This window comes from Melanostigma gelatinosum, assembly GCF_949748355.1.
Source record: "Melanostigma gelatinosum genome assembly, chromosome: 19".
NCBI lineage: Eukaryota > Metazoa > Chordata > Actinopteri > Perciformes > Zoarcidae > Melanostigma > Melanostigma gelatinosum.
In genome coordinates this window covers 16,343,010-16,357,590 of record NC_136652.1, presented here as the reverse complement: position 1 = coordinate 16,357,590, position 14,581 = coordinate 16,343,010, and the positions used below count along the sequence as shown (strand labels likewise).

At 43.2% G+C, this 14,581-nt stretch overlaps 1 protein-coding gene across 1 annotated transcript in view; it reads right to left on the bottom strand.

Annotated features, from left to right (window-relative positions):
* xkr6b (XK, Kell blood group complex subunit-related family, member 6b) overlaps positions 1 to 13,759 on the bottom strand; it is a gene marked incomplete at both ends in the record, with an annotated part of 39,639 nt that extends 25,880 nt beyond the window's left edge. Inside the window, one exon of the mRNA XM_079290531.1 lies at positions 13,200 to 13,759. Coding sequence (XP_079146657.1) covers positions 13,200 to 13,759 — 560 coding nt within the window. The remainder of the gene's footprint in view (positions 1 to 13,199) is intronic.
* Between the last annotated feature and the right edge of the window lie 822 nt (positions 13,760 to 14,581).

Below are 14,581 nucleotides of genomic sequence, written 5' to 3'. Positions count from 1 at the left end.
TAGATGATCCTCTGAACAAAGTCTTCATGAGAATCTGCCTTCAGGTCTCATTTGGGGTTTGAATACTCCAGGTGCACACTGAACAGAGGAGTTTATCCCATTACTAAGCAGATTGTCTGCTGAGAGCTTGTGGTGCATGACAGTGCTGCGTATTGCTCTCTGCTTTGTTACATTCACTTGTCTTCTCAAAGAGCAGAGATTTGTGCCCAGTGGGGAGATGAGAGAGAGGAGAGCTCGGCCATGCCAAAAGAAAAGACAAAAACCAGTCTGGAATCTCTTGTGGCAGTGAGGGAAAAATGCCAGAGAGGACAAAAAATAAAGAAACAACTTTCTCTCTGTTGGACATAAATGGTTTGGGATAAGCCTCAAAGTCCTGCACGGAAAACACAATATTCATTTTAAAAAGTCCCCAAAAAATCAATAGACAGACACCGAAACATGACAGTGCTGCTTGATTTTGTGATTCCCAAGGACTTCTCTCGTCAGTACAGAGGAAAAGAATCCCCGTACTGTTTTTTCTTCTTTTTTTTCCCGCCTTACACAAATGTTAAGCTTATTTCAAAAAGGCTCCATATTAAACATCCCGCTAATCTTCGCACATTCTAACTCCACAGAGCACAAATCCATTTGTTGCAAAATGTGAGGGGGGGGGGGGGGGGCAGCCATAGAAAATGGCACCGTTATAAAGACGCTGTGTGAGGAGATGTGTTTCTCATTGAGGAGTGTAAATAGCTGAATAATCAATAATCAAAAGTGCTGCATTGGTGAGTGAGACAAAGAGACAGGGAGAGAAAAAAAGACTCGTTTGGTTTGTGCGTCCTTGTCCAAGTATGAGCAGTCTGAGAAATAAAAGCATCATAACTAACAGTCATAATTAAAGATTAGATGCAAACCTTCAGCTCTGTTTGTGTTCCTTCACTTATAACATCTGCATGTGTTCAGTAAAGAAACTCAACAGCTCTGAAAGAGATGTTTATGGGCTGCGTTTTGTTGTTTCTTCCAAACCTGTGAACCGTATGGTGGCAAGGGAGATGCAGTAGCAGTTTTTAAACTGTTATCTCCCTGAAAGGAATACTGGACTAATCCACTCAGACACGGTGGCTGAAAATATCTCACTGACGCCATTTCATTCTGAAACCACTGCAGATTAAGTATAGAGTAGAACAATGTGCGTCCACATCCTATATGGGATATAAATGTGCATTCCACAAATCCATATGGTTGCTATATGTGTATATGTTTATCATAGGTTCACTGAGGAAATTGGTAACTAGATATGTGTGTGTGTGTGTGTGTGTGTATAAGAAAACAGTTGTGTTTTTTTTACCTGCTATGCACAATGATTTAAATCTAAGATACCCACATGCATTGAAGTATCTGGTTCAGTCCTGCGCTTTTTTCCGACCACATAACATTGCAAAGTTTCAGATGCTTCATCCTAAAGATTTGGTAAAAAGTCATCCATGCTTTTATTACGGGACGCCTTGTATCACCTGCCTGCTCAGTAAATCCTCTCGATCTCTATTTTGGCTCTGGCTGCTGCAGAACATTGCTCCCGTTTTGGCTTCTCTCCATTGGCTCGAAAACTACAGGAGATTGTGATTTTGCTGTTGTTTGCTCCTCGGCTCTGGACCAACCTTTCACAAAAAGGTTGCAAACTGATTGCTTTCATTTGGCTTTCTCTTTATTTTACACCTGTTATTATTGTGGGTAGTACTCTGTGTTGTCTTCCTTCTGTGAATCACTTCAGAATTTCTGCCTTGCAAAGTGCAATATGAATTTGCTTGCTTTATACGTTTTGTCTTTCAAAATAGCTTCCACTAACGAGGATCTGAATCTGTAATAATCTGATGAACAATGTTTGCCCAGGCATCGGATGTTTTACACCATACTCGATGAGTTAAGTGCTTCTCAACACTCATCGTAGCATACGGCACAAGAACATTCACACCTCCTATGCATGCGTTTGCACTCACACTCCCTCATTTGGAATACACCCATGCATACACGCATTTGCTGTAAAGAATGAGTGAGAGGCAGGTGGCTCGTGTTTGTGTGTATGTATATAAGGGTTAGTGACAGAAGAGTGGCATGAGTGAGCTCTTGTTGCTTTTGCCTGAGCACACAACCACACTGACCACAGTGTATTTAAATACCCTGCAGGGCCCAAAGCATACAGGCTGTTATGCATGTAATTCAGTCTGAAGGCAAACGGGGAGGGAGGGAGGATGCAGTGGAAACAAAACAAGAGATGAGAGAAGAAGAAGAACGATGGAGGCAAAGAGGGAGGAGAATCTGGGGATAAAAGGTAGGGAGGGAAAGAGCAAAAACAAAAAGAAACGGAGACAGAGGGACACAAAGAGGTACAAGAGTCAGAAAAAATAACCATGGAGGCAAAGAAAAGAGGTCTGGGTTTCAACATCTGAAGCACACTTGGTGTGGATCCATGGCCTGTCAGGCCTGAAGAGGTGGTGATATGCGACAACTGATCATTGTTGGACTCCTGAGCTGATGACCTCTCTACTGTGATGCTCTAAGGTCTCGTTCAAGAACCCAATTTAGCTCTGAACCTGCACCTGGTGAAAGAAGAAAGCCACTTAGCCACAATCATTAGGAAGACAGCAGGAAGGACAGTGATGGACTGCTGAGCAGAAGGCCTGACTATGGGCTGTCCTAAATATTATGAGGCCCCTAACATTATGTGGGTCAGATCAGATTTATCTGACACGAAATGAAACACGGGCAGAGCAACTTGAATTTAAAGCACTCGGATGCAAGCTGGTTTACACAAACTATAAACACCTAAATGTTGTCTTTTTTAACGAATAGTTACATTAAGCTTCTTCACTTTACTTTTCAGAGTAAGATAAGAAGATCAATCAATGAAGCTGGAGCCAGAAGGTGGTTAGCTTAGCTTAGCATAAAGCCTAAAAACTAGGGGAAACAGCTATAGCCTGATTATGTCCAAAGGTTAAAAAACTGCATGTTAGAATCTTTTTAGTTCACAAATGAACATGCGATATAGACATAGAAAGTGTTCTCAATCTTCTCATCAAACTCTCTGCACGTAAGCCAATCATATTTCCCAAAACATTAAACCATTCCTTTAGAAAATTACTTTCTGCATGTAAAATACATTTCTAAAACAAATAGAACGATGGAAAATAATAAATCTAAAACATGATGGAAAATCCATCTCTCTGCTCCTAATATGACTCCTACCTCTCCAATCTAACTACCGTAATACTAATAACAAATACTCTCACTCATATGTGTTTTCGCTGATAATCTGTTCTGGTGCTCTTGTAATTTACTGTGTTTATGTTTGAAATGTATCAAATGTCTGAATAAAAGCCCCAGCAGTGTATATGACTCAGTTCTCTCACTGTCACAGTGTTTTGCATGGTTTTGCCATCATTTCTTATTCTCATATGAGCACGGTGACACGCAGCTCAGTGAGCTGAGACAGCATGCACACTCTGCACAACAGCACTGATTTTTTTCAAAGGGGTGTGTGCACTTTTCCGGCTTTGCGTGCAGCATATCTTCATATTTTCTCATTTCTCAGCGAGTGTAACAGCTCACTGAGCAGGGTATCACCGCGCAAATACGGGACTGGGAAAGAGACAACTGTGAAACCCTGCAAGTGTGACACTGTGAGAGCGAGAGAACTAACGGGGGCTGCTCAATTATTTATAAGCAGAGATTGTCTGTTTATCAAACTGACGCCTGGAGCGTCGACCATGATTACACTCAAACAATGGTGGTCTTCTCTCTGAGCCCTGCTGATGCAGCTTCTAAGACACAGCCCAGATATGAATAAAACACTGACAACATCAAAAAAAATGGCTGGGAAACGTCTCTTTGTGTGTTGATGCTCATCAGATCTGGATTTTGAGAAAAAAGTATATGTGTAGGATATCTGCGGGTAAAATAAAACAGCGTATATACAACTTTCTTATGTTTTAAAGGCTGTCGGACTGAATGAGACAATACTTCTGTAACACAGTAACTGCACCCTGCTCAGCTCAAATTGACATATTGTATTACAGTGAGAACTTCTACTGTGTACGTTGTATATTGTTCTGATTGTTCATATATTGCTAAAACACGATTGATCTAACAAGTAATGGTCCCACATACCAACAAATTACAGACACAACACTGCCAAGACAAGTGTGAACTCCCTCACCGGCTTCCCACACGCAAACCTCGGACACAATTTGATGGATTGCATTCAAATTTGTGTGATTGCACACAAATGCCTTTACCTCATGCACCACTCCTTTTGTTCCTGGTGGTCCACACTGTAACTTACTAGTTTCCTTAAAGCAGTAATAAAGTAACTTTTGTAAGACAAAAACAAACACTTTGAACAATTCTGAGCACTTTAATTCATTCACCTGGTGCAATACCTAATCCGTGCAATCCCGTGCAATATCCAACACGTTAAGTATTTATCTGATATTTTTTATTCCGTCTGTATATTCTGTATATACTGGTATATTTAATATTCTTCTTTACTGTCTTATTTTATTACTGTTTTACTGTTTACTGTTTAGTTTATTATATTACTTGATTTTTATCTTATTTTTTTCCTTTGAGCAATGCTGCTGTAATCCTGTAATTTCCCCACTGAGGGACTAATAAAGGATTATCTTATCTTACAAACTCACAGCAAAGAGCCATACTTTATCCAGCAGTAGCAGAGCATCAAGGGCATCCCATTGGAGTCCTTCTTCTGACCACCTACTCCTTGTGTGTTTGATAATCTCATTGTACGTTTAAGTGCACCTTAAATTGCACTTTCATTTTATTGTTTCTTTGTTTTTGTATAGCGTGTTATAACGTCCCAAAGACCATGTTTAATCGTGTTATTCCTTAACGTAAGTCCAGTATTTTTTGGTTTGGTTTGAGCTCCAGCTCCTGAGGAAATATATCTGGGTCTTTTTCACTTTCTAAATGTCCGACTTCTGCCACCTGCCACATGTTTTCTTACTAAGTATGGTCCCACATACTAACAAATTACAGACACAACACTGCCAAGACAAGTGTGAACTCCCTCACCGGCTTCATTCCCTCACAGTTGTATGTGAACCAACCTTGTTTTGACTTGAGCTGAAAAGTGTCCGACAGCTGCACGGCACCGGCTGATTCTCATTGGGCTCTGCAGCACTAGCAACCCTTTCATGATAAAGGAGTAATTTCATTCTGTGGTCATATCAAAATCGTATTTAATGTGCCTTTAAAGACCCTTCAAACGTTGGATATAAGCTCTCCCTTTTTGCAGCATTTTTGTATTGATCCGTTCTATTGTGTGCAACGCTGAGAAAAGCTGCAAATCCAAATGAAGTGTAGGAGGTAAGAGCCATGAAACCACAGGTTGACTCGTGAACTGAGGTGTAACAGGACGATGGAATGTGGCTGATCTGAAAATGGGCTCTGTAGGGAGTAAAAGATGGGTGGTATGGCAGAAAAAGGAAGGGAAGGAGGAGCTGTTGAGTTGTAATGGGGCAGGAGCCAGATGCTCCAGTTTCCTGGACAGAAATGGAGGTCAAGTGCAGTTTTATGTGAAGGCAACACAGGGAGAGAGGCAAAGACATAAAGAGAACGATGGAGGGGAGGGAGGCATGATGACTTAAACTAGTGGTAAGGGACACAGCATTTGAGCTCACGGTGCAGAAAGCCCGATCCCTCGAACTACAGCAAATAAGGAGAGGAAAAGACAGCACAGAGGAACACACAGTGTGGTGTCTTCTCCAGGATGGATGGAGGAGGATAAAAAGCTTCATGAGGAGCCTAAGAACATGCATTAATAGATGTAAGTGATAGGTAGGGATAAAAATAAAAACACATGTTAACTTCGCAGGGAGGACAGATGGTAATGTGGTGGTTCGAGCTTTCGAAGAGCACTAATGGATAAAGAGAGTGTACAGGGAGAACACATGATGATCTCAAATGGTACATCTGGGAGTGTAGGCCTCACCTATTTCAGGGGAAAGGGAAAGATAAATATATATTAAGAACACAGCTATTAGGCTGGGGGTTTCCAGTTGAAAAATAACCGAAGTGTGCGAGCTTTTAAACTCGCACTGGATATCCTCTGAGCCCAGGTAATGATTTTCTCTGAGCAGAATATGCAGTGTGAGGAATGTGAAAACATGCACAATGTGTTTGCTGTGAGTGTTTCTGTGCAAGCTCAAAGGAAAAGTTGCAACAGGGCAGATTTTGATTTTTTGTTTAGAGGAGAATGGAAAGAATAGACAGCTGTAGGGAGGATTGGGAATTGAACCGATGCAGCCGACATAATTGCCAAACAGAACGAGGCACAGTGAACAAACAAACAGACTTCAAAGTCAACAAACCCTACATCACTGTGAGCCAAGTTCCATGAGCATGCAAGCTACACGAAGAGTGTAAACATGTCAACATACACAGAAGCAAATTGAAATAAATACTCTGAATCTGGAACGTGTGAGTCAGATTTAAAGGATTTAAATGAAAAGACAGAAACCAACCAAGTTATAATCTGTCTGTCAACACTTTCTGACTTCCCTACGAGGTGAACTCAGCCCCAAGCCGATTGGTTCCTACTGTAGACGGAAATCTTAAAACAACCACACATTTTTAAACGATGTTAAGTTATTTCATAAAGGCACTGTAGTTTCAAGCAAGCATTACTCAAACAGGAGTATAAAGTGTGATTTTTGAGGACAACTGTCAGCTGTGGATTAATACACAATCTCTGGCATCAAGATGGTGTTTTGTGTCAAAATAAACGTCAGTGCACATGTTTATCATAATGAGCAAACATGTCACTGGTGAGGCTCACTGATGACTTTTTAATAGTTTTAATGTGTGTGCTCTGAGGGACAGTGTGCGGGGATGATTTTTCATCAAAGGAGGGAGCCAGGGCCTGGATGGGAGGAGTTCATTCATCCACAGGCTGCACCACCTCTCTCTGATCTCAGTGCCTAAAGAAACAGGACAATGGAAATTTCTTATTCTGCCAAGTGTGTGTGTGTGTGTGTGTGTTTGTGTTTGTCCGTGAGCAAGAGAGAGGTCGCGATGTTGGACTGCATATAAGGAGGTATATAAAAAAGAGCCACTCTCAACTCCCCTGAGGTGTCGTTTGTGTATGTGCGCGTACACATATCTTTGTGACCTGCATACAAATCTCTGTCTGGTAACCCATCTGCCTGTGTGCTTAATATGCCTTGACGAGTGCCAACCTGTCTCTGTCTGTTGACTAGTGTTCAGAGGCGGCAAGGATGTAACATTGAGGCCTTTAGGCTTCTATGACAGAATATTGCTTTGCTCAGGAGGCAGGCCTGAGGCGGTTGAATCAAGCATCATCATACAGGCTCTTCATCCAAAATCATTCTCCTTGTACTGGACTTAAGAGCTCTCTGCAGTAACAGCCGGCATCATTGCTTGTGGAAATGGGATTTGCAATCAGCTAACATGTCAGCTACTCATACGTTTAGGGTTTCACCAATACATGAGGTCACCAACAACATACAGTTATGATTTTCTGCCTGTTTATTGAGAGGGTGAGCATTTTTCGTCAAATACAGCACGCTGTATCAAACATTTTCCAGCAATACTCTCGAATTCAATAGCTCAGCTTGAACTCAAATCCTGATGACTGAACCAAAGCAGCAATTGAGTCCCTTTTTCAGATCCCTGTCTCTTTTCCCCCCGCTATTTGAAAAACGGAAGCACATATTTCTGTGTCATTTATGGCTTTCTGTCTCTTTACCCCCAGCTGTGAAAGGTTCCCAAGAAAGCCGGCGTCTCCTGCATTTTGATAGCCTCCTCCGTGACTTAATTGGGGGTTTTCTTGGAGCGCTGGCTTTTAAGGTTTGTCCCCTGTTATCAGTGCTAATGAGAAAATGAGTAGCATTTACCGCTGATATGTTCCAGAGCTGCAATGGAAGTTTAATGTGCTGTCTGTAAATAACACACAAAAGAGTCAGACATGCAGCTGAATAAAGATAAGTGTTTTCAGTCTCTGCCTGTGTGCTCTCGTTATCTTTTTCTTCTCTGAAGAATATAATGCATTCGAGGGACGAGTATTCCAAGTATTTTTTGATGTGTTCCTCAAAAAAAGAAGAAAGTGTGCAAACCAAGCCACTCACATTTCCTCAAATGCCTTTATAACAATGAGAACCAATTGGATTTTTTAAGGGAGATTCACAGACTTATTTACTCCGCCAGCAAATTGAATAAGCAGCCCAGTAAGACCGCGTCTATCAGTTATTTCATTCTCTCCAGAAATACTCCAATGTTTTGACTGTAGAGGTAACTGGATGTTCTCATCTTTTGCCATTTTAAGCCCCGCAAAACGTAATTGTATGGATCGTCGCAAATGTATCCAAGCCTTGATCTTTTCCATATTTCACCCTGTCAGCAGTTTTTTTTCCTTGACAGGGCAGCTGGTTGCATGGTATCATCTCAATGTCTTGCCTCACCGCGTGTACAAACCTTTTTGGCAACTACAAGCAGCCCAGCCAGCCAAGAGAAGCTTTTGTCGACTCCTTCCCAGCCTGTATTAATATTTACCAGGCTAGAAGACTGAGGCAGATGTCAACCATGAGGCAATTTCCTTGTGTCGCTCGGTGGTGAGTCCACTCTTGTTCTGGATAAAAGCGTCATCCAAGCATCATATTTGTGGTGTTAAAACAAACTGTACAATTGCACAGTGTGTGTGTGTGAGGGGGGGGGGGGGTGTCCCACTTAGTTGGCTGCTTCAGAACTGGGGATTTCCTACACATATGGAAGATTATCAATTTTATAGTCTAAAGTGCATTGCAGCATTATTGTAGTTATTATGTATTTCTACACTGGATGACAACACACATACTCTATCATGGACACAATGTAACATCGTGAAAAACAACAGGAATTAACATATATAACAACCCAACTACCTGCTATTCATTTAATGGGCATTGTTATTCAAATGATACCAACTCAAACGAACAACGGCAACATTTCAGCGCTATTTTTTATCAGCTGACCGAGTACACTGTCAATAATTAAGTCTAGGTTTAATGTAAGTCTAAAGTCTGTTTCAAGCGTCACTTTACACAGCGAGAGTCAAAATGTGCACTGAATACGATATCAGGCTCAATATCTAATTTCTGAATTTCAAAACATGACCCATATCTTCTCTAGATATATCTTCCTCGTTGTTAGGATGCTATGCAACACAGTGCTGTTATTTTACTGGGGAACTGTATGAAACCCAATGAGACAATAAAAATCAATACACACTCTCATGTACAAGCATCCTACAATACTCAGTGTCAATTTGGTACAAAGCAGCGTAAAATTAAAGATGCATTGAAACCTATCCCTGTGATTGAGTCTGACTATCAGCACTGGACAGCTCCCAATTCTTGCTCAGTGCATTGTATCTGTTGAGTGTCTAAACCTACTAGAACTAGGTAAACCAGGGTGACCACCTCACCCAGATCCCTGCAAACGGTTAATAATCCTTTCATCAAGAGATGCTTACTCACTCTCCAAGTTAAACTGCTAGCTAACTGAAAGACATCTAAATGGTTCTAGATGTTGAGGCTGAAATGAGGCGACAGGATTTCAAATTTAAATAGACAAGGATGTCTATTTAGAGAATTTACAGGTGTGACAATGGGCACTCAAGTAATTTAAAGTTGGGAGACTCACAAATCAAATCAGCAGAGGCTGAGATTTCCTGACCTTTAGTTTCTAGTATTGGTCAAGATCCAAAACTGCTGGATCCAGCATTTCCCGTGATGCATTCCCACAGTACATTGCCATTAGTCTTCATTAGACCGCCCTGCCTCCAAAATGTCCACTTCATCCACACCTAGTTTGAAATGCTCACTTTGTTTTCAAAATGTTCTCAAGCTAAAGACGATCAGGGTTATCTGTAACCATGTTAAAACATGTTTTAACTGATTTACTTAGAGGTTGGTACATAGCCCTTTTCTATTCTGAGAAATATAATATCGTATAATGAGAAGCGACAGAGATTTCCCTATTATATAATATAGTCACTTCCAACTCTAATAAATTAAAAGAGAAGACAACAACCCACAAAAGGTCTGCTGGGATTTCCCAACAACAGGGAGCTTTCAAAACTTTCCGCATGGATTTGCTTCAAAGATGGATGCAGTTCTTTTTCAGTCCGATGCTAATTTGGGTTTACACTGATTAAGCTGTCCATCGTACCACCAAGAGACCTCTGTGTATGTGTGATCCGCTGTGTGCCTGAGCACATGTGAGCGGAATCTCTAAAGCTGAGGGAGACACACCGTAAGCAGCGCCGCTGATTCACAGGGAGGACGACGTGGAGAGCCTGTGACAGAGTGGGGATTACAGATGGGGGAGGGATCCTCCTCGTCCTGTCAGCAATTAACAAGGAGATAACTCGCAAAACAAGCTCGGTGATTCTGTCATCGGCTCGGTCCTGCAGGTGCACGGAGCGAAGGCAGCAAATTGAATGCAGAAATGAAAACAGGATTGAGTAATGAGACATGATGAGGAAGTGTTTTTGACTCCTGTCAGCAGTTGCGTTCTTATGAAGGCAAAACATTTCACAAACTGATACTGTAGCATCCTGTTAAGACTGCTGAAGAATGGCTGTGATGGCACTAAAACCTAAAATAAGCAAAGCACAGTGCTGTTAAATATATATTCACTCCCCATAATGCAATGTAGCTTGATAACATACATATTGGCGGTTTGGCCTCTCACAGTGGCTAATAATCTCCATATCAAGTGTTAGCTCTGCTGGTCTTAGGTTGTGAACTCTCAGTAAGCTGACAAGAGCAGCTCTTGACCCTCAACCCCGAACCAGCAACCAGGCGGATCAAGTCCGAAGGGAGACAGTGGCCTGACAATGATCCTTCGCCCCAGGCTTTGCGCTGTCACAACATACACACCAACACATTATGTTTACTTGAGTTCCTTATAAGCGAGTTTCAATGCACTTTCTTTTCTTTTTTTCAAACAAAGGGGGAAACCGCCTAGGTCTGTTGAAAGGTAGCAATCCACCTGTCAGCACCTCCAACGCTCACTATTTAAGGATTGTGCTTCGGTATTCGTATATTAATAAACAAACCAGATATAGTGTGTATATTTGTGAAGATCAGAGGTGTTGCTGGACTTTGTTACTTTTGGATAGAGCCAGGCTGGCTTTTTTCTGGTGTTTCCATGCAGTGTTGGTGCTAAGCTAAGCTAACCTGCTTCTGGCTGTAGCTTCATATTTACCATACAGACATGAGGGTGTCAGTCTTCTCATGTAACTCTGTGCCAGAAAGCGAATTTGCGTATTTTCCAAAATGTAGACATAAGACATCAATCTTCAGGTAATATTTTTATAGCCTACAATTTCAACTGCAAAATGGTGGCCATAAAGTACATCATGCATACAAGAAGGGTGAGACATGACCAAAAATCTAATGTGATGGTGAGATTATGTGACTGAAATGTAATCTTGTTTTCCCCCTGGACGTTGCTACATCCTGTCCAGTGACACCACAGAAAGATGTCTCCTACTTGTGAAACAGAGGTTAGACATCTTGAGATGCTCTCAATTTACATTCATATCAACCACTAGAACCACGAACACTAATGATGTGCAACAGTTCCCAGCACTCTCCATATCTTCTTCTCACTCCAGATATGAGCAAAAAGAATCAATTGCACCGCAGTAGAGTAAATAAACTTGAGCCAATACGACTGCAGCTAATCAATAAAATAGCCTTCAGGTGCAGCTGAAAATGAGTCTGATGAGGAATGCAGAGTGTCATTCTGGGAAAACCCATCTTAACAGGGGATGCACAGGCATGCACTAAATTTGACTTGAACATAAGAGTGGAGTCAGATGCTCTTTCCAGCCACATGAAAGGAAGTCAGTCTTATAATTAGACTAAATCATGAAGGGGGATATGGTAAGACTGGATGAAAAATGTTTCCAATAAGGAAATTGGCATGTTTTTGCTAAAAAAAAAAAAAGGTCAGTGAGTTTCAGTTCAGATGTTACTCTTAGTCTACCCATGTGAGTAATTTAGCCTGTGGCACTTAATGTTCTCATGCGTTAGACTAAAACTGCAATCATGGCATAGAAAATCTATTCGATCAGCTGTCAGACACAAATAACAGAATCAGTGGTCAGTCTCAGTGTGTGATGCAAGCAAATAAACACAGCAAACGTCGACTGAAAATGATGTGACCCTTTCCTCTGAGTCTCACAGTGTGCTATTTTACATATTTCTTTCAGCCGCTGGCAGTCCTCTCAGCCGTCATGCGTTACTTCCCCCCCCCCCCCCCCCCCCCCCATTAAATGCCAGCCACTGCGTCTGTCTGCACCAAAACAACTCGATGCTCAGAAGCTCCGGCTGAACAGCCCAAATGGTGTAAATAAGCTGGGCGCACCAGTGTCACATTTTACTACGCCTGTAGCTGCTACATGTCACAGATTACGCGCAGACACGTACACCTTGAGTATCCCCGCGGTCCCCCAACGCATCAATTTGTATGGCCAAAAAAGCGGATTTGGGGACCAGCGATGTCGAGCGTCGCAGAGGAATCGATGACATCATGTCTGTGGGGGGAAGATGTAGTTTTGTGAGCCGTGAAAACAGATGCTCGTCTGGCCTCGATGCAGAGTTTGAGTATTGTATGCGGGGAGGTAGAGAGGGTGAATTGAGGCGACCGTGCCTGACACACACTCAGACGCGCGCGCGCACACACGCACGCGCGCACACGTACACATATAAGCTTTTGGCTACTACCTGTCCGTCTTTGAACAAATAGCCCTCTTCCCTCCCCACACAAGCGCAATGGCGCACTGTGATGAAATAATCACATTTTTCCGCAATTGCTGGGCAGCTGTAGCAGTTCGGTGTGGACACATTTGGCTAAGGGCATGGGAATTGTTGCAAAAAAGGCTTTAAATGTATTGAATGTATTGAAAATGCAGAGGCAGGCGTGTGTGACACCACATAGCGGAGACGAGGTGAGCGTAATGGCATCACCACGGTGCTGATTTTCACAGTCATGTCCACAACAACGGGTTATACCAGGTGACAGTCAAGAGGAGGTTAGAAGACTGAGTCACTGTAGAAAGTGAGAGGAGCTGGAAACACCGTGCTTTTGAGCTTTCAAGTGATTCTTTTAAAGGCAGAACTTGAAGTTTGTCTTACCTCCACACTTGGCCCAACTGAAAGATGTGTATGACGGTCTGCCAGACCCAGACAGAGAGGCGGCAGCACCTGTCTCTTTGCAGACTGGCTGTTCTACGACTACTCAGCCCCTCCACCGAGCCCAGTCCGCCCCCAGTGTAATCCTGCACAAACCACCTGAAGCTCAGGATCTGGACCAGAACCGAGGGCACCAGCACGAAGAACAGGGTCAGGCCTGACCACAGGAAGTCCTGCTTGTGGTAATAGTCGACGGCCAGCCACAAGTCGGTCCCCACGTCCCAGAAAAAGATAAGCAGTGCCAGGATGATCCACAGGCAGTCCAGCCAGAGGCGCTCCTCCTGCGGTGGCCGCGCCGCATCTCTCCCTTTCCCCTTCCCCCGGAGGTAATGCAGGCAGGCACTCCGGCAGCCCCAGTAGCACGACGAGGTGTTGCAGCAGTGGCAGATGTGGAATGAGCTGCTGTTCCGATTGTCGTCCTCCCCCGTCCCCACCACCTCGTCCAGGTTGTGCAGCTGGGCGAAACCGGTGACGACCCCGCGACCATCGGATTTCGCTGCCATCTTTCCCTCTGATGTTCCCACCTCCTCCGGCTTCCGGGGTTCGTGACGACACTTCCCTGACACCTGTTTTGCACCCCAAATGTTGGAGCCATCTAAAAGCGGGGTGTCAGTGCGTCGCCATCGCTCACTCTGTCCTCGGATAGCGCACCAGTGGCGCCACGGACGCAGCGCATCTTGCCTTGCTTTCCCTCTACTGCAGATCTATGCCCTCCCGATAACAGTAATCTAATCTACAAGTTCAAACTATTTCATTTCGGACTCATGCATCCAACTCTAGTCGACCAATTTGTACCTGCGTTTCAATCTCTTTCCCTGCTGCGCAGTTGTTTCCCCTCTATGCAGCTCTCCTCCAGCTGCAAGCTGAGTGCCATGAGCAGACCGTCCCTCCACTGTCCCACCCCGACGTTATTCATCCCCCACCTCTCCCCTCCTCCCTTTTTTTCTCTCTCCTCTCTCTCTCTCTCTCTCTCTCTCTCTCTCTCTCTCACACACACAGACACAGACACACACACCCACACACTGTATCTCCCTCTCAGCGTGGTTGCCATCTAGTGTCTGTTTGAAGGCCCCAAATATGCAGGAGAGGACTGCATGATGTAATGCAACATGCCTCATCACCATCTTTAATGTCGTTTGAACATGTTACGGTAATCAGTCACAGGGACACTGGGTCACTTTTTGTAAGACGAAGGAGGAACAAGAACAAAAGCTCTCCTACTGACTAAAGAAAAGCACCCCACAATGAGTTATTGCTCTATGAAGAGGTCAGTGACCATGTGCTTTTTATTATACCTCCAGATACTAAGATGTTTTCAGCATATT